At 34.0% G+C, this 23,688-nt stretch overlaps 1 protein-coding gene and 1 pseudogene across 1 annotated transcript in view; both read right to left on the bottom strand.

Moving 5' to 3' along the window:
* Positions 1-7,336: 7,336 nt before the first annotated feature.
* Positions 7,337-14,284, bottom strand: LOC111391167 (annotated as a pseudogene).
* An 8,888-nt stretch (positions 14,285-23,172) lies between these two features.
* Positions 23,173-23,688, bottom strand: part of LOC111391166 (exocyst complex component SEC15A-like) — a 3,275-nt gene continuing 2,759 nt past the window's right edge. The window contains exon 3 of the mRNA XM_023016313.1: positions 23,173-23,683. Within this exon, the coding sequence (XP_022872081.1) occupies positions 23,254-23,683 (430 nt within the window). The 3' untranslated portion in view covers positions 23,173-23,253. The remainder of the gene's footprint in view (positions 23,684-23,688) is intronic.

Raw genomic sequence — 23,688 nt, 5'->3', positions numbered from 1 at the left:
ATATATTTAAATATATATTCTGAATTTACCTACCAACACTCTCCCACGTGCTTTACAAAATTATGGTTAGGTGTAAACATGTGATTATAACGTGATTTCATTGCTCAAATAAAAGGTATTGTTGACTAAAAGAAATGAAGAAATTAGAATATAAGGCTATGTTTACGTCCTATTTTTCTTTCAGAAATTGGATTTTATATTAGTGGTTTTTTTTTTAGAGGATATGTGATTAAAAAAGTAAGAAATTTACGTACAAAATTATTTTACTCGAAGAATATATGATTGAAAAAAAAGCTTAAAAAAGAAAAGAAATTTAGAAATATGCATAGATAAATGTCATTTCCAAGAACTCTGAGTACCAAATCCAACGTTGAAGAACAAATTAAGCCCATTTTGATTTAGATAAAAATTAAATTCTGATAAAAGTTGATGAAATGTACTGTTAAAAAATTGATAAAAGTTGGGAATTTCATTAAATGTTGGTTGAAAGAAGGGAGCAAAATTAGCAGTAAGTTGCTTAAAGGGAACGAACTCGATGATATTAGCCTTAAAAATAAGTCACGAGCAAGGGGCTCGTCTGCTAGAAAAAAGTAAGTTTGAGGATTAAAGATAAAGAAAGAAAATAAATTGAGAACCATAGTCTAATTTGTACACAGGACAATGATTGTGGTTATTTCACTTTGTCTGTATAAGTTCTCCATGACAATAAATGACTTTGTCGTGCCCAAATTATGAGATTACTTCCTTCCTGCGTTCACCACAAAACAATTAACACCAATTTAGAGATCAGCGTGGGATCATCTCATGTGAAAGGGCTACGTGTTTTGTCGTACACAAGCACAGTCCAAACAATTAACACCAATTTAGATGATTAGACCTAATAAATTCAATTAAATGAATAATTTATTTTAACAATTTATAAATAAACGTCCAATGGACGATAATTATAAATAAAATACGATAATGATCTATCTTTTCTCCAGATAAGAATATGATATGATATTTGATCAAAATGTTTAATTTTCATTATTTTACATTTAAAGGGACATTCTTGTATTTATTTATTGGGTTGTGTTCGGGGTTAGGTTTTGAACTGAATGGCAGCTAGAGTGTTAGGTATATAATTCCCACCTACACAGCATAGAGCTCTGTCTTTGTTATTTCGTTTTCATTAAAAATGTATAACGTGAAGTGGAACCTTTACATCAAACAATATTTTGGACACTACCTAATTCCTGTTTGATTTCTTTCAATTTGATTGTTCAACTTACATTTTTGTTCCACGTTAGTCTTTTCATTTGAAAATTAATGTCAAAGTCTCCCTTGGTTGTCACTTGTTGGAATGCATGAAATGACACTTATTTAACGTCTGTTTGGTGCTGATTTTACGAAGGAATTTTTTCACTATTAGCTTGAAAGGTGGATTCCCAAAAAAAAAAAAAAAAAAAAAAAAATTGATTGTGACAAGTAACGTCAAAAAATCATCACCAAACAGGCGCTTCACTCCAATTCCAACATTAGGAAATTGAAAGAATTGAGAGTTCGTGATTTGGAATTGTCAATCTTGTTCTGGTATCCACAAATCTAAATTATCTAATGAATTTAATCGTTTTTCTTTGAGGAATATTATTTACTATTTAGAACAACTGAAGTTACAACATCATTTTAAATGATATTAAGTGGTATTAAATAAGTTACATAAGTATACATTTAATTAAATATATCAAATATTGTAGACTAATGTTGTAATATCAATGGTGCTGTGCTATTAACATTATTCTTTCACCCCACATCACCATCACTAACACGATGTTGATCCCCACTTTGTTCATATACCATAATTCATTGAATTTCAGTTTTTCCAGTAATTATATAAGTCGACCTAAGACTACATTAAAGTTCCGCGAGCATACTTCGACGTGAAAATGAGAGGACCATAAAACATGATAAAGGAACCAAGAAATGGTTAGTTGAAAATGAGATGACCATTCATCTAACAAATGACATTATTGTCTGAATATTATGTGAGTCATTATTTCAAAAGTGCAAGTTGGTTTTTAACAATTGTATAACGTATATAGTTGCATAACAATACCCAACAAAATGAAAACTACTGAATTTTGATAAATCATCATATAAAACTAATAAAAACAAAACTCACTTTACCTAATTTGAAAGACAAATTTTTTACATTTGACCGATACTGCTAGCACCTCTATTTGGCTCGCATTAATTTTCATTTCATTTCATTTTATTTTTCTCTCTCTTATTTTCAACTACACAATCTTTCATAAAATAATATTACACGTAAATCGAAAAATTTTCATTCTTTTTCAACTACTAATTTTTCAAAAAAACACTATTTCACCGATTTTCATTTCAACAACGTAATTGGGTCTGCTCCATAAGACATGTTCATAGGGAGAAAATCATCGCACAGATCGGATGGCCACTTATTTTGACCATTTAAGCTTAGGCTGATATATTTTTAGTTTTCCTCCGAGTGATTTATCTTCTTATTTATTGGTTGATACTCTTGGTATAGCTTGACCAAGATTTATGTGATTTGGGATTTCTTTAGTTTGTAGTATTTTTTTTAAAAAAGGACAAAACTTTAGTCCCTATTTGACGACCATTATTTGAGAACTTTTTTTTTTTAACACACTCATTTTCAATAATATATTCACATAATAAAATATTCTACACATAAATTCAAAACTTTTTCTTCTGTTTAACCATATATTCTCTTAAATTACTATTCAAAATAGTATTTTTTGAAAATAATGACCACCAAACATGGATTTAATTTCCTAAAAATAAAAAATAAAAAGCAAATGCTTCACAAAATCACTTAAAATGTCACATGGGTTGGGCTGATATAAAGTCCAGTCTTAGGGCCTAACTCGAGATAAAAGCATTGGTACCTCAGTGTTTGGGCTTGATTGGGCCTTCGAATGTCTCTGGAAGCCACCGGCTTTCATTCCTGGATTTCATCACTACCGCTAATTCACTATCTCCAGTCTTCACGAGCTTCTATTTATATTAATGAAAATTAGGACTTCCACCATTTTTTACCTATGTTAGAAATTATATTAGACTACATTTAACCTGTTTGAAACATCTTTTTGAAAAGTTAAAAGTTGTTTTTGAAAATAAAAATTTATTTTTTGAACATATTTGAATAATTTTACATCTAATAATATGTCTTAAAAAGACCATTCATTTATGTGCGTGTAGACGTAAAAACAACAGTCACACTAATTCCAAAAATATTGAAAGAAACCTCTCGGGCTCTACAGGAGAATTTGTGAGAGAAATTTCACTTTTGGGCAGATTTAAAAATCTTTTATTTGCCATTTTCTCCTTTTCTTTGAGTGTCTGAGAAAATTCAAAAACTTTTGTGTCTGGAATTGGTTTTGAAATCGTATTTCTATAATTTATTTGTGTTCAACACTAATAGAAGATTGTTCACAAAAAAAAAAAAAAAAAAAAAAAAAAAGCACGAAGTGAAATATTTTTTCAATCAGTCTGTCCATTTTTCGTTGTCTGTGTGAAATTTAATTTTGTTTATTTTTCGATTTTGTAAGTGTGAATTGGGTTTAATATAATGTAAAATACATTCTGTGTTAATGTAAAAATACTATCTTAATTAGTGTGATGTGTATTCATTTTTTGCCAAAGGGTTTATTTTTCATGAGTGTGAAGTGGGTATATTTTTTCCACCATTTTATTTTAATGTAAAATACTTGAATTTTGTTGTAGGTCCTAGTTCTTTCCTATTAGTGAAGATTCATCCTTCTAGAGATCCAAGTTTAATGTTTGTAATTAGTCTTTCATTATTCTTGAATTTATATTAGTTTGCAAGCTAAAATTTGTAGCTTCTAAACGACTCAAAGATTTAAACGTTGATGTTGAATATGTAAATCAAACATTGCTCAAATTCACACATTGAGGCTGTTAATTTGTTTCATTATAATTTTATCCAAATAAATACAAGCGAAATTCACTGAAATTATAGTCCTTTCGCAATAAGCCCCTGTTTGGTCGTCCCCATTTTTTGGTAATGAAAATTGAAGGAATAGTATATTTTTGAAAAATGAGTGGTTGAAAAAGAAGGAAAAGTTTTCGATTCATGTGTAATATAATTTTATGAAAAATTGTGTGGTTGAAAATATGAGAGAGAATAATAGAATGTAATGAAATGTAATTTAATGGGGGTCAAACGGTGGCAAATTTGTGTTTAGAATTTGCACAAATACGTGACTGATCATTGAATATAATTACACCTTTTGTCACTAATGAGTGAAATAAATTGTTTAACATGTAATTCTCACGTCAAAATGTAGATATTCATTCACAGGAAGTTTAAAACTTCATATGCAACTTGCTCATACTCATTTATTACCAATAACTACAAATGCATACTTTATGAAGGAGTGGTACTAAGTAACTGTTTGACAACCTTTATTTTGTCATTTTCAAGCATTATTAATTTTTTTTAACAGTGCTATGTTAATTAAATATTACTGATCCATTTGACATCCTCTTTCTCATTTTCATGCAAACACCCATTAAGAATTTGATTTTCCATTGCCATCCTAAATGACAAATCTAATTTAATATTACAAATTGATTTGGGAGAAACAAATTGATTTGAAGTGATATGATCACATTCCATGACATCTGGGCCCATAGTTGCTGTAGAAAACATTGGCTTATTATAAAATAAAAGATATCCAACAAGGGTTAAGATAGTTTAAGATTCACACATTCAATAAAAATGTACATGTTTAGGGGATAAAGTTGCACCTAGACCTTAAAACATCACATAAAATATTATTCAAGCAATAACTTAAGTTACTTCCCTCCAACAATTTGCTTATAAATAGCATGTTATGGCTATTTTTCATTTCCATTGAAATACTTCTCCAGCCTTGTAAATTGTCGAGGTCAAACAGATAATTTTTTTTTTTTTCACTTAATCCGCTAAAATTAAAAGTACATGGGTTCATCCATTGAAAGCAATGGGCCATTGGAGCTCAATGAATCTCCTCTTATGCGAGACGATGAATCTTAGATTATTACTCATACCTGAGATCCCAATGATAAGCATTCGGCACATTAATATATCAAACTTTGATAGTATGCAAGTGACAACTATGAATAGATAATAACAAACAGTAACAAGTTGATGAGACAGACAGTTAAATTACCTTTCCCAACATTTACAAACTGTCAAATTTGACATTTTAATTGTAACTGAACACTTCCTTGACTGGCCATGGTAATGACAATGTTGAGCACAAAATAAGAATAAAAGAAATATTTTCTCCTGCAATATGCGAATATGACTATAACCACATAATCAAATTTATGTGATTGTTGACATGTTTTTAGGGCCATTTCAACAGATTCTATTCTTATAGAAGAGCTTTTAAGGAAGATACTTTAGATCAACTTTCTTTAAAAGTTTTTTTTTTTCAAAGAAAAGCATTTTTAGAAAATTATTAAAATATGTTCATAAGCAACTTATTAATCTTATATAACTTTTGACGTTTCAAAAATCTATGTGAGGATCCTAAGTGGAATGTAAAAAGTTGGACTAAATTAAGGAAGATCGAAAGAGTCGTGGGGAGGGTTAGCATGACTTTTCTCCCGTAAGTGTTGGAAAAGTATCCAACTAATGGCACCATCATCATCAATCCCAGTCCAGTTATCTGTAAGCTCCTCACAAAAATAGATTTGGTCGTCATTATCATTTATAGTCAAAATATTATTTTCTGAATTATTAAGTTTTAACTATAACCGTTACCATAATATTAAATCCATGCTTGCCCCCAAAAAAAAAAAACACATTTTTCCAAACTCATTTTCAATTATACATTTTCTCAATAAAATAATTTTGTACTCGAGCTCAATTTTTTTTTCTATCCACAGGGTCCTAAAGAAATCACCGTTACAAAATCTATTATCTAAAAGTGGAGCTCAAATAGTGGCTAAAGTAGCTTTAAAAATAGAATGTTCTGGATGCTAGGTTAGTAGCCTCTATTTCTAGCATCATATCTATAGTTAACACATTCATCATAGTTAGCAGTTTCAACTCCGTATTAAGGTTACGATCGATACCATCACTAGCATTTGTGCGAGTTAATTCATATCTGTGATTGAACCATCGATATTCACGATTCGTGGCTGAAAAGAATCATTTAATGGGTGTGATTGGAATACATTCTTTATAGCATTAAGTGTGTTCATTAATGTTCAAATACCAAATGACAAAATCTTCACAAAGAATTTACACAATGATTTATTAAATAGGGAATCCCTAATAAGATTTTACGGTGGATATAGGCATTCAAAAAATTTTACAAAAGCTATTTAAATGAATGAATAATAATTTGCAAATAAATATGAGCATGTTGTATTTAACAATTTGATACTAGTAAGTTAATTTATAAATGCTAAAATCTTGAAAATGAATTCAAAATTACTTTGTTCTTGTGTTCACAATGGAGAAGACTCAAAAACTTGTGTATTTTCGGAGAAATTATCACTCATCTACATAGCAAAAGGTTATGAAATAATTTCATTATTTATTTTTAGGTTAACAATTTTATTACACATTGTATATTAGGAGCTTGTTTGAGCCTCATTAAATGTCAAGAATGTATTTTTGAATAGTAGATTGATGGAAAATGTGTAGTTAAAAAATAAGAAAAAAAATTTAGATAAAAGAAGAGAAAAAATTTATTTTGTAAAAAATGGGGATCAAACAAGCTCTAGATATATTCATAGGATTTTTCATGTCAACTATCAAATCATGACATTAATTAGCATTAAATACATGCATTAATGAGCAATAAATGGACCCAAAAAGGTATTTACAAGGGTATTTTGGATATTTTGCATAAAAAAAAGACATTGTTGAGAACCTTTGGGGAAAGTGACAATTTTTTTAATTGATAATGTAGGGACATCCATGCAAAATCCCCCCAAAAAAATCAAAAGGATCAAAACTATTTTCTTCTCATTCTACCCCTTCAATGATTTGTTATGCAATATTAGATAATGAAATATGTTATTAGTACATAATGCGGTGTCCATAATGGTATTCATTCCCTCACAAGAAGGATGACCTACTTCGGATAAATTATATTTTTTTAGAAGTGGGACTCCTTTCATGTGTGAGGGTGGACACCGTTATGAACACCTTGATGTACGTATAACATCACCCATTAGATAATGTTGGATAGTAATTAACATAGATTTCACTTGTTTCTTCATGTACTTCTATCCAATCTTTCAACCAAATATGTCATCAAAATCTTCAACTGGCTTAAGGTTTTAGAGCTTCCATGGCTATCATGGGAGGCTGTAGCATTGCAGCACTAATTGTAATTGCTGGAAAAGGCAGTAATTTCATAGTTTCATGTCTCTGTATTTCTATGTTGTTTGCTTCAATATCTTCAATCATCATTGGTTGGTTGTTTCCTGTGATTCCTAATTTTACTAGTTCAGGAATTTCCTCACGAGCTTCCTTTTCCTTGTATTTATCCCACAAAACTGAGTAAAGTCCAATCACAATCAACACTGTACCAAGAACACTACAAAAAAATGTAAATTTCAGTCATTTGAATAAAATTGAAGTGCTATTTTTTCTGCGGTACTAGACAGTATAATGGACATATTGTTCAATTTACACGAAAAAGTAAGCAAGTTATCCTCCAACATATATCTTTTCAGCAAGGATGAAAGATCCCATGATGGCCACTATAATCATCATTAATGGACTGAAAGCAGTCACAAAGACAGACCCTCTTTTCTTCATCACACGACATTAGACATAGTATGCAATACTCGATGAAATAGTACCCTGTATTGATACGAAAACCAGTCGTATATCATCCAATTTTTGTAAATAGTGGTGTCATTCGGGTCGTGCAGAGCCACTTGCATCGAGGCACAAACTGGCATTCTGACAAGCCCGAGCTGTCCGGCCCCACTTTGACACCAGAATATCTAAGGAGGAAGAGAAGTGAACTTACAGCATAGGCAGCAGTTAGAAGGTTCATGTCCCATCCAATTGTCCAAGTAGATGATTTGTGCTCCATCACAAAGGTGACAGCCATAGATTGAAGTGTTCTCATGAAACATACTAGGGCTGTGAGGGAAAGGAGGGCTGTGAATTTTTTCAGCGTGTGAGCCTGTTACAAAAATCGAAGAAATCCCTAATTCTTTATATTCTTGTTCATTACACTGTTCAATCATGTCTAGTAGCGCACGTGTAGAATTCAAGCGGAAATTGTTAGGTACCTGAAGGATGAAGAAAGTGGCCTAAGCAAGAGTAGCGCTATGTCATGGGCCTAGTTTTGTTACACCCGAACTACGCTAGAACCGTGCAGTCTTAATGCTCCAACACTCTCGTCCCCACGAGATAGCGTTAAATCAGCCTTACACCCTCACAATAATTTAACCAATGAGGCTAAATTGTATGTTAACTTTGGTAGAGAAGGTAGGTATGAAAATTATGAGGAAAAGAGCACACACATATATTTAGGGAAAATTCTTTGTATAAATATAAGAGAAAACTATTTACAAATACACTACAATTTTCTCTCTACAAAGATATTATTCTACCTCACTTTAATCCCAATTCTATCTATGGAAATTTTCTTTCAACTCTCTAATACTCTCTCTTTCCCCTTGATTCAATTCATTGATTTACAAATGACAAAGTCCCTCTATTTATAGGCAAACTCAAGGTATACAAGTTGGCATCAATGGCTAGGATTAATCTTTATCCAAGGGCTCTCGTTGGTTGCAAGTTACCTTAAACCTCCATTGACCATAAGGTAGCCAAGTTGGAATTGACTACCTTGCAAGTGGCATATCTCTACACTTGCAAGTTGCCTTGGTGCTTTGTATCTTGCCTCTTTCCAACTCTATAATAGTTGGCATGTCACTTTCCATGCAAGTGGATCTATGCAATTCATGTGTGCAAGTGGACATGTCTCCATCAAGGTGGCCAAGTTGGACTTTGCTTCCTCAAGCAAGTTGTCAAGTTGCATGTTGGCCTCATTTTGCAAGTTGTCCAATTGACTCGAGTTGGCATACACTTGCATCCAAAACCATCAGCTATAATCCATGGTATTGCTTCCCTATCATAATAGTGGTTTTTATCCGAGAAAACCAGATTTTCGTCCCTGCGTCCCCAATCGACGTCTGCCTGCTTCCCCCAGATTGTGGCTGTCTACACAGTTTGCCTGTGTTGCTGTTACGTCCCCTGCTGCAATCTGCCTGTGCTGTTGTTGCGTCCCCTGCCGCAACTACCTGCGTCTACTTAAGTTTTGCCTGCCTGCATTCCTCTACCACAGTTCCTGTCTTGGTCCTGCCTGCGTCCCCTGCCGTAGGTTCCTGTGTTGTTCAGCCTACGTCCTCTGCCGCAGGTTCAGCCTGCATCCCCTAATGCAGTGCCTGTGTTTTTCCTACCTGCGTCCCCTACCTCAGGTACTTTCGTCCAGCAGTAACGTACTGCCTACATTATCCACATTCCCCAGCCGCGACCTAGACATATCAGCCGCAACTATGGGGGACGTAAGTCACTTCTCCACTAAATTTGGCGACCCCCTCATCACCATGTACTGCTGAATCTTAGACCTTATTTTTCATAAGTCTATCTCATTTTTCCACTTTGTGCCATGACATTCCCGTGTCATGCCAAGCCTCAAGTCATAATCTTGCGGTCCGTGACATTCTCCCCCACTCAATCCGCTAACATCCTCGTAGCGAAACGTGTTTTGTGCATCCTCCTGCAACATTGCATTGTCTTCCACATAAATGGGCATCAAAGTTCTCCCAACTTGCAGCACCATCTCCTCGATGATCGGGTTTCCACAGTATCCCTTGCACATCTTCCCGTTGCAACCTCTTGCATGCCACCTTCGATACCAACCTTCATTCTTATCATCTCTACATTGGTTCTTCGGATGGACAACTCCTCCAGTTGTAGTGTCCCCACACATGTCGAAGCTTTGAACCTCCGCATACCCAATTTCTGACTTCTTTGACAATGCTTCCTCAATTTCCTTCTTTTTCGATAGTTCCCTTGGAAACTCCGCGGGCATCATGTCCTTATCATCTTCAAGGACTTCTGCTAACTTTATCCCCGACAGTTGTTGTATATCCATTCCCACAGAAACTGTTTCGGCACTCATAGCATTAAAGAGCTGGAATGAATTCATTCGAACTTCATTCTCATCTTAGCTATCCATGGCCACCGATTTGCTCTCCGAATTGGAAATGGAAGCCAATGATCCCAACTTAGGACAATCCCTCATGAGATGTGATCTTTTGCATAAAAAGCAACCATGAGGTGTAAAATTACTCATCTTCTTCTCATCATACTCTTTTCTCCTAGAAACTTGTGTGTTGCCACTAGGTCCATAATCACCCTTAGAATTTTGCCTCCAATCCGACTTCTCCATTGCATGGCTTTCCTTGTATCTTCCTTATTAAAATTCTTTGTATAAATATAAGAGAAAACTATTTACAAACACACTACAATTTTCTCTCTACAAAGATATTATTCTACCTCACTTTAATCCCTATTCTATCTATGGGAATTTTTTCTCAACTCTCTAATATTATCTCTTTCCCCTTGATTCAATTCATTGGATTTACAAATGACCAAGTCCCTCTATTTATAGGCAAACTCAAGGTATGCAAGTTGGTATCAATGGCTAGGATTAATCTTTATCCAAGGACTCTCGTTGGTTGCAAGTTGCCTTAAACTTCCTTTGACTATAAGATAGCCAAGTTGGAATTGACTACCTTGCAAGTGGCATATCTCTACACTTGCAAGTTGCCTTGGTGCTTTGTATCTTGTCTCTTTCCAACTCTATAATAGTTGGCATGTCACTTTCCATGCAAGTGGATCTATACAACTCATGTGTGCAAGTGAACATGTCTCTATCAAGGAGGCCAAGTTGGACTTTGCTTCCTCAAGGAAGTTGTCAAGTTGCATATTGGCCTCATTTTACAAGTTGTCCAATTGGCTCGAGTTGGCATACACTTGCATCCAAAACTACCAGCTATAATCCATGGTATTGCTTCCCTCTCATAATAGTTGTTTTAACTCGAGAAAATCAGATTTTCATCCCTGCGTCCCCAGTCGACGTCTGTCTGTGTCCCGAGACTGTGGCTACCTACACAATTTGCCTGTGTTGCTGTTGCGTCCCCTGTCGCAATCTACCTGTGTTGTTGTTACGTTCTTTGTCGCAATTTGCCTGCGTTTGCCTGCTTGCGTCTCCTTGCCGCAGTTCCCGTCTTAGTCCTGCCTGCGTCCCCTGCTGTAGGTTCAGCCTATGTCTCCTAACGCAGTGCCTGTGTTTTTCCTACCTGCGTTTCCTACCACAGGTACTTCCATCCAACAGTAACGCACTACCTTCGTTACCCGCATTTCCCAGCCGCAACCTAGATGTATCAGTCGTGACTATGGGGGACGTAAGTCACTCCCCCACTAAATTTAGCGACACCCTCATCGCAATGTATCGCCGAAGTTTAGATCTTATTTGCCATAAGTCTATCTCATTTTCTCACTTTGTGCCATGACATTCTCGTGTCATGCCAAGCCTCAAGTCATAACCTTGCGGTCCATGACAACTAGCAATGATAAGGAGAATTGATCCTTTAACCAAATCTTTGTCTGTGGCTTCAACGAATTCAGGCTATGTTGCTTGGACTCGAGTACGGGTATCGAGTATGGTACGTATCTAAATATCGGATCTTTTATTTTTTAAAATGTAGGATACGGGGACATTGCTAAAAAAAAGTCCAAATTTCGAACACGGGTACATTTCAATTTTTTTTACTAATTCAAGATGTAATTTTGAATAAATCAAAATCAACTGTTCACAAAGAAGGAAATGAATATTGAATAAGAGATTAAAACGAATAAAATAGAATTTTGAAATTTAATTTTCAATTATGTAAAGTTAATTACTAAATGTTATATAAAATAGAAAATGAGGAACTTGAATATAATTTAGACTTAGTGGAGCACTATGTAGCACTATATGGAACACATTTTCATTTTATACAAACAAAACTCTAAATCACCGATACAGAAAGGGAAAGAATGAAAAAAAGAAAAGGGAAAGAAAAAAGAAAGAATAAGAAGGGAAAACTTAGCGCCATTGCCCTTCTCCACCCTCTCGGAGGCAGTACTAAATTTATAGAGAGCAAAAATGGGAAAGAAAAGGAAAAGAAAAAAAGAAGAAAGAAGAAGTAAAAATGGTGAAATATCCGATTGAAACTTGGAGGATCCGACACATATCTCATACCCATACTCATACCCATGACGTATCGTATACGATACGGGTACTCCTACTATTTCGAAGAGTCTGAGCATCAAAGATTTCAGGGACATTGAACTTCCTAGTATGAGCAAAATTGGATCAAACCGTGTTTGATTAAATAAAGGGCCGGTCCTGTAATCGTTGGAGCCCAAGACGAAGTCCATAAATTGGCTCCCCAACGAAATCAATGTAAATGCAAAATTCAACGGTATATCTTGCATCCTATTGCTAAGTTAAAACTTAACATCAAAACAACAAACAAATATATTATCTCAACGGTATATTATGCAACTTAATGCCCAATGATTAACCTAAAAGTCAATTACGAAATATCTCAACCATTTCACAATTAGAATTTTCAATATAGTTACTACGTACGCCTATGCAATTGTTAATCATATAATAACCAATCTTATAAGCCGACCAGGCCACTATTATATAAGCTGATAAGGTTTCAAACATTTCCAACATATTCGATAACAAGTTAGGGCAAGCCATTGCTGAATTGAGAAGTAAAATTTCGACGAAAATTATGGAATCACACCGTTGAGAATTCCGCCGTCACAATTCATAAGCCTAAAATAAAAATTTCATCATTACACAATGCCCTATTGCTGCCTTATTCCAATCAGGGACGCTAAATATTAAATAGATACCAAATGTGATGCAGGTTCAAGTAGGACACACATTATTGGATCAAAATATGTTGAACAAATTCCCATTTTTCATTTTGCACATCCAATAACATTTTCGATTATTTATGCAAAAATTTGAGCATTAAAAATTTTCAGAAACAATACAAAATTAAAATGACATACAAACTCTAGAGCTGTCCCAAAAAATTTGTGACCTTGTCTTGATGAAATTAAAATGGATCGTCGGTCGCACTGTCACAGGCATGAGGAAAAACGAATGAAAAACCAATTTTGCCTTTAACTCTTTAAACCCTTAAAATGATAATTGGGGGGGGGGGGGGGTTAGGCCCCCTTTGGTTTTGGGCCCGAGGCATAGGCCTCAAATGCCTCGGCGATTACATGACCTTTGTACACTGTCATTAACAAGGCTCCACCCACTGTCACTATTATTCCCATTTCCCACCACCTTTGCTTGGCATCTTTCTTCATGTCCAACTTCTCCATCCTATATACACAATTACAGCTTTAAATTTGTCCGTTCAAAATGTTCGTGGCTTGTTTAGTAAGGTGGATTCGAAAGCAACACACAGTAGTAAGAAGGAAAAAGCTAAAATTTTGTTTGTGTCGAGTACCATGAATGAATACGTAACTGCAGAGGACTGCCATAATAAATGTCATCGCAGGAAGCATGTTACTTATGGCACATGAGAAAGTTGGAGAAGTAAATTTAAGTCCAGCACAGTAGAAGTTTTGATCAATGAAAGGCCTGTACAGCAACACAAAATTAAGCATTATTTTCAATAAATTTAGAGTTTACTACATGAATTCTTTGTCATTCAGTTGGCATTAAAGTACTTACCCAAGAAGTCCCAATAGAAATAGCTGCAGAAAAATTGGGAATGTAATTTTTGGCCTCACTTTCCTGTCATAAAACAGGCATAAAGGATGAGTTAGAATCTGAAATCACGAAAAACGCAAAAAATAAAAAATAATTGCACATATTTGGTAAGTGAACTGTACAATGGAAAAATATAATGGAGGAAAAAGATTGTCCAGTCTTGCTTAGCATTATATACCGAACACGTCAGGTCGATTCTTTTGGAGTTCTTATGTGCATTCACTTCACCTTTCAAGTACAAGAGCAAAGGGTGCAATAACTGCTGTGGCAAAAGCATCTATATAAACCACTAGCACATAATGACTCATGCCTCTATTAAGAGAAACTTTTGTAATAATATTCATTCCTTCATAACCAAATTGCGAAGAAATCATAGCTATGTAAGGCTTAGCCATCTCAAAGAAATTGCTAGGGTAATTTTTTACTTCCTTTCTTCTTCACTTGGACAAAGACAAGAAAGTTTTGAGAATGAGAAAAGAAGAGGAAAACACATGAAGATGTTGTGTTTGTCCTAAGGAATATATGTCCGACACTAGAATATTTGAAAGCACTTGGAGGGAAAGGGGTGGGATGGGGTGTGGATGGGAAGAGTTGGAATATTTCAAGAGTGTGAGAATCTCACTTCCACACATTTGCACTGGCAACCCTTTTGTTTTATCCAATTGAATATTCTTTTCCTCGTAGTGGATAAGTGATTTGAGAGATACTAAAACAAAGGTGAGTTTAGTGCTAATCTGATGCTAATAAGGGGGCCTGATAATATGGAGCCCACATGTCGTAAGCCCCGATATGTGCTTGATGGCCGGAGTAGTTGTGGTGCCGAACTATAAGGGGCCTTGTATAGAAAATTGCTGTGCTACTGCTATAATTCAATAGGTTTGATACACCAGAGAGATGGTGGTGTCGAAGTTAACAAGTGGTCAAGGTGAAAGTGGATCACCGTCACGATCTTTCAATTTTCAACCTGCAACTCCAACACAACTTCTTGGTTTGTGAATTATATGCAACACGTTAACTTCAAAAGTTTCACTTATTAGAATTCCATTAATTTTCATGTCTTACACGATTTCTTTTCTTCAATTCTATGCTGGCTGGCTAGCACTTTGGATATAGATTATTTGATAATTCTACATTCTTTAATAAATGACACAATTTCCACTTCCTAGAGTTAAAGTTTGCTTTAATTAGTAACTGAAGTGTTATGTGTCTGCAAGTTTCATGTTGTTAAAGCGTGTACATGCAAATTAGGTTGATAAAAATGAAAAATGTGACACGACACGATAAATTGAAATGCCTTTTTTGAAAGAGATAAAAGTCAAAATACCTTTAAAATGTTAAATAAGTTTATCACTTAAATCTTATATTGTTACAACTCAAATCTACTAGAGATAAAGGCAACCTTGGTTTGTATCTTTGTACTAGTCTATGTGGAGATATCATTCAAAAATCGCATGACGGGAGTCGTCACACCACAATTACTAAGCAATCCCTTCAATTAGGAACTACTAGTTTTATTCTTATGATGTCGAATCCCATAGCAATCTCTCATAAAAATTATAATGGGATCTCAAAAGCCATGTCGAGACGAACTAAAAATTGATTATCAAAGAAATTACAAATAAACAAAAAGTTAAGAGATTTTCCCAACAAATGATATATCACATCGATTAAATATATAAATTATAATCAAACATATGATGAATTGACTACTTTTCTTAATAAGATTGATATTTTAAAATGAATTCTAAGATCAACATGATATGAAGTCCAAAAAATTTCCAACAAAGAATGAAATTACAAATTGTATTCTCAAGCGAATTATCATCTTGCGAAACGATAAGAACTCAATTACTAAATGGTTTAGGAGGTGATTTCCTTGACCCAACCATGTCTTGTGTTTTCAAGGCCAAAAATAGTCCCAATAATTTTAACCGGAGCACGGATTGACTAATATAACCCTGGTGGATAAAAAGTTTGGGGTAAGTGGAGCACCCAAGAATGGGCTTCTAATCACTCCCCAATCGTCTCGACATTGAGTGGTACGTAAGACCGACAATTGGTTCATGCGATGCAGCCATGGTCTGGTCAATTTTATCACAAGAAAATAAGGAAATGGCTCTGTATACAAAGCAATTCCTTACAGGGGTTTTACTGACCCCTCACTATAGGGGTCGGTCCCACATGAAAAAAAAAATGCCAGGGCCCACGACTTGTGAGAGATCCGGCAAAGGTATGTAAAACAGACCCCTGTACATGTAGTAGCACTCAGAAAATAATATAACCGTTCTTTGAGGCTTGAGCTCCATTTTCCTTAAAATTCACTTTTTTCTAAAGCTCATTTTCAATCACACATTCTCTCATAAAATAATTTTACACGTAAACTTAAAACTTTTTTCTATTTTTAAATCATATATTTTTAAAAAAATCACTATTTCAAAATTTATTTTTCCCAAAAAATATGGTTCAAACATGACCACGGTAGTTTCTTAAATGGAGTGAGTGTGTTGTTGGTATGGGCAAGGGTGGTATGAAGTATTTATTACTAATTAAACTATCATTGTGGGCGTCTTACATGTCCAAAGCATGTTTGCGAGAAGAAAAAGTATTGAACAATATAATAAACTAAAATTTTAACTATTTGATTTGTTGGATCAAAAGTGACATTAATACTCATACTATGAAAACAAAAGTTACAACAATAACCACAAACATATAATACAAATGAAAAACCTCTTATTGTTGCTTGATTTTGTGATGTCATCTAAAAAAATTGACCATGAAGATAGATGGGTGACGAAATAATGTTATTCACACGAGTTTGCAACGTAAGAGAGACAACATATTCTCATATTATGAAACGCACATTACTTAGCATGAAATGAAAATAACACATGACTATTCTCTTTTAACATATTATTTTATTTAGGTAAGATTCGTCTCTAATCATTCTCTTTTCTATAAGGCACTTTTCCATATTGTTAGGCAATTTTGTTGTCAAACGATCTTCTCGGTTGTTTATTATCAATCGGCCTTGGCCAAATAATTGATTAGTACATCGACACAATTATCGAGACAACACAATCCACTTTATTATGGACCGTTCGAAGCAACCTATTTTTATAGTGTTGCTCACGGTTCTCGCTCCATTCCTTGGAAGGCTATATTATTATTGTTGAAACCCACTTAATTGAGTCGAGCCTCGTTTGTTGGTCCACCACTTAACCCTAACCTAACTTACCTATTTGGACATTTTACTTGACATATAATCCCTCTCTTTGTCTCGGCCTCCATAGAGTGCTATTTTCCCTTTCTCTTTGTGAGTCTCCCTCTCGGCCTCTCCCTTCTCCCTCACTGTGACCTTAGTGGTTAACCTTTTGTGGGCACATTATTGGGTCCAATTGGTAGCAACCGGAGTGGGGGCGGCAAGTGGTGGTGTTGGAGTTGTCTCAACGGTGTTAGTGTCGATGTTGTGGTAAACTGAGCCCGGTTTTGCACGTGGTGGCGGTGGAAATCAACCCTACACATATATTGGATATAATTTTATATTTATTTTGAAAATAATTTCAATATAATTATAAGATCGTTCAACTATCATTTTCATTCCACACGTTGTATAGTTCTACACCAAAATGCCACCTTTTAAGTGCAAAATTGTTCTTTCGATAAACTTTTTTGAATGGACGAGCCTATGAATAATTCGTAAAATTATCAAACTATGAAAACCTTGAATTATTGAAAATGATCGTGTTCAAAAAGTTTTCTGGTCAATGATTCATTTTTTGGGGCCACAAATTTCGTTTTTTTATATGCTTTACTGCTTCTCCATTATAATTAACTATCAATTAAACAGCACTAGTTAAGGAGATAATTTAATTAATTTTTAATCATTTTTTTCTTACTTTAAAAGGTTTAGTAATATTGAAAAAGAAACATATGATTTGTGTTCTTAAAAGCGTTAAACTTATTTAGACATAGAGGCGAAAGATCAAGCTTTACTAGTTTGAGTGAATTTAGGCGAGGCCTTGGCGGAAAAAAAAAAGTTTCTTAGTTTAATTTTTTAATTATTGTAAAAATAATTTAATAATTAAAATAATACATACCAAACATCTAAAATTATAAAATACTATATTTACTTAGTAATTCCTATAACTAGTAAATTGTATAATTTAAAAATTTTAAAAATGCAAAAACTAGACTATTTTTCATAATTTCAATTTTCAACTAGACAAATCCTCTTTAATAGATTTATGAAAACTTCATACATGCTTTCAATGTTTTCAACAAAATAATGAGTCTCAAAATCATAATTATTTAATGTGGATAACAACGTATCTTAAATCTTATTTAACTCTTTATTAGATAAAATCATTTTTAAGTTTTGTATAGATAAAATCTTATAAGAACTTGAAATTAAAGTCAAATGAAAAGTTTTTCTAAAAATTAAAAAAATTAATAAACTATAATCAAGTAAAAGACTTTTGAAAAAGGGAAAACAACAACAATAATAAAGTGGGCTTAAGGATGACATAAGTGGGGGGAAAAGTGGAAATTACACATAGATCTGTTTTTAAAATTTAAATTTCATAAATCAAATTTTAAGTTTCATACATCAAAATTCAGATTATAATTAGTTATTTAATAATCCATTCTTTTTAATACTATTATTCTTTAACATCAACAATATTATAAAATTAAATATATCTACAAACCACCCCTCACCCCATCCAATTTTAAACCTAATGTTTTAGCATCTCTTCTCTCCTCCCTCCTTTCCTTTCGTCGTCGGTTCGACGATGCATTGTTGTGCACAATGGATTGCCATTGCTACTACGAGCGGTGCGATACCTAATGCACGCAATGAAATTGCAATCTCCACCTAGTGCGTGTTGCTTTACCTCTTTGTTGCACACATCATCAATAGTGACATTGCTCGACCCAGCGATAATCTCGACATCATTCAACCTAGCTCCAATCTTCGTATTGCAAATTGGGATGCTTATCTGAAAATTTACTTATTTGTTAATGGAGAGATTTAGTTTTTGAAGTTCAATGTCATGCTACTGGTATGCGAGGTAGTTGTAGTTGTGGTTGTGGTTGAGGAGATGTCAACCACAGTTGGTGGTTTCTATAGGTTGATGTGGGCGGAGGTGGCGATGGCCGTGAGAGGTGAGAGATCGGAAAAGACGACAGTTGTGTGAAGGAGACGATATGTTGTGGTCCGGTTTGATTTTGGTTGGAGGCTATTGGTGGTTTGTTTGTTGATTTGGAGAGGTGGTGGTGAAATTATGGTGGTTGACGGTGTCGCGGTGAGTCGATTTGTTCGGCCGAAGACAAGACAACATAGGGTGGCCTTTTGGTGGTTTGGAAATGGTGGTGGTGCAGGCACGGTGGCGGCAATTGAAGTAGAATTGTGGTATAAGAGTGTTTGTGACCAACTATTTGGGAGGTTTGCGACTAACTATTGGTTAATTTGTGACCAAATATTATGGTTGGGGTTGAGTGGGATGAAGAGTGTTGTAACCAATTAGTTGGTTAATTTGTAACCATATATTGGTGTCGTTGGTTGGATTAAGGTGGGGCGTTTGTGAAATATGAATAACTATTTTCATGTTTGTGACCTACTATTTGATTAATTGTGATCAATAAATAATATGTAACTTATAAATTGTGGTTGTGACTCACAATTTATTAAATTGTGATTGAGGAATAACTTGTGACCAGTTAATTTAATTTGTGATCATGAAATAAATTGTAACTTATAAAATTATGATTTGTAATCAACAAATAAATTGTAAAATATAAATTTTTTAAATTGTGATCAGAAATAATTTGTGACCAATTAATTTGATAGTATGTGACCAAATATGTGACCTTTCAAGTTTATTATGGAAAACGTTTCAATCTTTCATTTTTGACATTTTCGTCCTTACCTTTTACATTTCTTTGCGCAGAAGGTCCTTTTCATTTGTTTTTGACGATTTTACCCTTCATTCAAATAAAACAAAAATAAAAAAAATAAAAAACTGATTGCAATAATATTCCCAAATTTTCAAAAAAATTACAAACCGGTCACAATTTATTGTGAATTGAAAAATCTTAAAATTGTCCAAAAAAAAAAAAGGAAACTTGAATGCACAGAAAAATAATCAAGAAATTGAGAAATTTTTGAACCATAGCCAATGAAACTGAAAATCTTCAAAAATGGGTAAGCATAAATCTCAATTTTTATTTTGGCTTGAGGCAAAAATCACGTAATCTTCAAATTTTTTCATTTCCATTGGTTATTATTAAAAAATTTCACCATTTCTTGGTTATTTCCCTGTACATTCAAGTTTCCTCATGACTAATTTATAATTTTTTAAAAAAATTTGGACTATGATTGCAATTAATTCTTTATTTTTCCTTTCCTTTTCTTTTTGTTTCATTTCAATGGAGGGTAAAATCGTCAAAATGACCTTCTGTGCAAAAAAATATGGAAGGTAGGTGCAAAAATGCCAAAAAAATGAAATGTAGGAATGTTCTCGACAAAAAACTTGAAAGGTAGAGACGTTTTGTGTCAATTATCCAAATTATTTCATAAATAAAATTTAATTAATATCTGATTTTTGAAGTTTTAAATCTTGTATCTTAATTTTATTATGGGTCAAACATAATTTCTTACATATGAATTTTTCATCTATTTTCGAATTGGAAAAAACAAAAAAGGCGCTTAGGCGCGGAGCAGGACGTTTTGCCTGAGCTTCAAGCTCAAGCGATGCTAGGCACTACGTAGAACACTGCCTGTTATCTTGTTGTGTTTAACAATCATGCATGAAAAGATCCATACAGACAAGAATTATATTTAATAGAAAAATATATAATGTTAGTAAAAATAGAATTAACTTACTTATATCTGTCGAACCAACATAGTTGTACAAAACCAATGTACATGCAGCAGAATTTTTAGAAAAAAATATTCTTTTTTAAAATGTGGATGGTATCTTCCCCCCACCCCCATTGGTTGTACAAAATCTATGTATATGCAGTACAATTAAAAATAGGGTTGTGTTGTGTGTACACAATGGTGTACATATGACTTTACACCCCCCCTCCCACATGGAGAGGGGCTCACATGTACTAAAATATTTGTAAACCTCGCTCCATGTGAAGGGGGTGTAAAGTCGTGTGTACACTGTCATTTTCCTTAAAAATAATAATAATAAATAAAATAAAGTGGTGATAGCGTCCCCCCCCCCCCCAACCATCCCCTTGGGGTCAGCATCTAAGTGCTTTTTCTTTTTGCTAAGGTGTGTAATAACAGTGAATTTAAATTTACTTCTAAGTAAATAAGTATTAAAATAGAAAAAATAAAAATTTAGCCCTTTGCAAGTGGAGCTATTCAATTTGCAGCCATCATAATTGATTTTAATAGAATATCTAATCTTTAGATTACTATGCCTCTTGTTGGCCTAACATATTTTTTATCCACACGTCATAAAATCCACAATTTACTATCCACTTATCATCTTTTTCTGTATTACTAACAACTTATAAATGCATAAAGTACTACCTAACAAGCACTTAGTTTGGCTTGAACATTTGTGCTAGCTTCACATGGCTGGCTCTTGAGTGAAGAGATCCATTATTGGAATGAAAGCAAAGGCAGCTTTCGAAGAAAGGAGGATGAAGAATTGCATATAACGCGATCTACATTAGGGGTGGGCGCGGGTCGGTTCGGTTCTAAGGAGAACCGAATCGAACCGAACCAAAATTTTCGGGTATCTAGTAAATGGAACCGTCGGGTCCAAATATAATTATGGAACCGTTCGGGTTCGGTTCCGTTCGGTTCTGTACTATAATTAAATTTTTTAACATTTATAGCAACATTATATAAATACAACTAATGATACATTCAATGGTTTTGAAATGTCAGAGACTGGTAGACTACCTTATTCAAATGATCGCTACGGTCAAAGTTTCGGTCGGCGGAAGTCACAGCTTCGATCGGAGGTCACAGTCTCGGCCGACGATTGTATAGATTTTGGAATGTTAGTGAGTGCAAGAGTCGAGACAACGTTATGCACTTTAGTGTAGGTGTTTAGTGTTATTTAGTGAATTGGCTCTTGTTGGACTAAGAAATGAAACAATAAAATGGATAATTGGGCCAAAAATTAAAAAAATTAGAAATAAAACAAATTATTGGGCCAAAATTTTGGATTTAGAAATTGTTAAATTGTTAATTTGTTTAGAAAAATTAAAATTAAAATAATTTGATTTACTCAATATTAAAAAAAAAAATTAAAAAGATTTGGTTCTTATTCGGTTCTTCGGTTCTTGATCTAGAACCGAGAACCGAACCATACACGTCGGTTCTCAATTCAGATACCCGCTCGGGTATTTAATTTGACAAGAACCGTCGGGTTCGGTTCAGTTCGGTTCGGGTTCGATTCAGTCGGCTCGGGAGATTTGTCGAGCCCTAATCTACATTATAAACTTACAGCATAAAGTAGATAGATACATAAAGAAGATTCAACAGAAGTTCAATAGTTTCTTTTGATGCACGTCGAGTAAGAAATATTCAACATGTCTAAATAAACAAAAAAATTTAGCTTATTACTGCTATTTAATCCTCTTTAAACATGACATTGAAGTAGTAGAAATCCCCTATAAATGGCACCAGACACGGACCTAAGCTCACCTTGCCTGAACATTGTTACATTGTGTACCAACTGTGAAGTTTCCAAAAATCTGGTACAGTTGCTTAACAATGAAAGAACTTGGCTCTTGCAACATCAAAGAGAACTCGAACTGACGCAGGACAAGGTAATGAAAGCAATATAAATAACCCAAATCCGAAACTATGAAAAGATGCAGAAAAATTTTCATTTGATCAGTTAAAGTTACCCGAAACTCTAGAACTGGCTTTGTACTATATTTCAAGAATTCCATACCTGATTATAACATACAGCAAACAACAAAAATGCAGATTTTCTTGTCAAAATCTTCTGAGCAAACATTCGGCACATACTCGAACAGTATGTTCTGCAAGATAGTTAGAAATACATATATGCAATGTGGACATGGAAACAGACAAGGATCAAACCACATCCAATTACTGCTATACAAGGCTCTAGGGAATACCTACAAGCACTCCAGAGGAGATAAAAAATTATTCCAATTTAGTAAGAGAAAGATTTAACAAGAAAAAAATCCCTGTCAAATTCTGTTTTAAGGAGAAAAAATTTCAATCATCAACCAAAAAAAATAAAATAAATAAATAAATAAATAAAAATAAAGAAGAAGAAGAAGAAGAACATATAAAATCGATAACAGTGGAATAATAGTAATTTCAGCTATTTCTAATTCAAAAAATACTCAAGCTCTGTCAGTTGAAATCCTTCAGTCGTTTCTTTAGTGTGTCCATGGACTTCTTTTGGGCACTTTGCTTTGAGTTTCTATTTGAAAGGCTACCAAAAAGTCTATCTGGCGAATCCTTGAATTTATCACATATAGTAGCCACCTTTTTGTAGTCCAAAGCATTGTAGTTCCTCTGTCTTATTACAGGATTCATAAAATTTTCAGGTTGACTGCTCAAGAGAAGGTTTATCAATTGTCTGGCTTCTATCAAGCAATCTCGAAAACTACCGTCTTTGTATATTGCAAGCAATCCAGTACTCTGAAACCTATCATCTGCAAACGACTCCAATGCCTTTAGATCATGATTGATGCTCATGACAGCATTTGCATTAAACCTTTTTACACTATCACTGAGAAAAGCTTCCACAATGGAATTAGAAACATGCTCAAGAGCACCACTCCC

Source organism: Olea europaea, unplaced genomic scaffold (assembly GCF_002742605.1).
Source record: "Olea europaea var. sylvestris unplaced genomic scaffold, O_europaea_v1 scaffold760, whole genome shotgun sequence".
Lineage (NCBI taxonomy): Eukaryota > Viridiplantae > Streptophyta > Magnoliopsida > Lamiales > Oleaceae > Olea > Olea europaea.
This window is presented reverse-complemented; position numbering and strand designations above follow the sequence as displayed.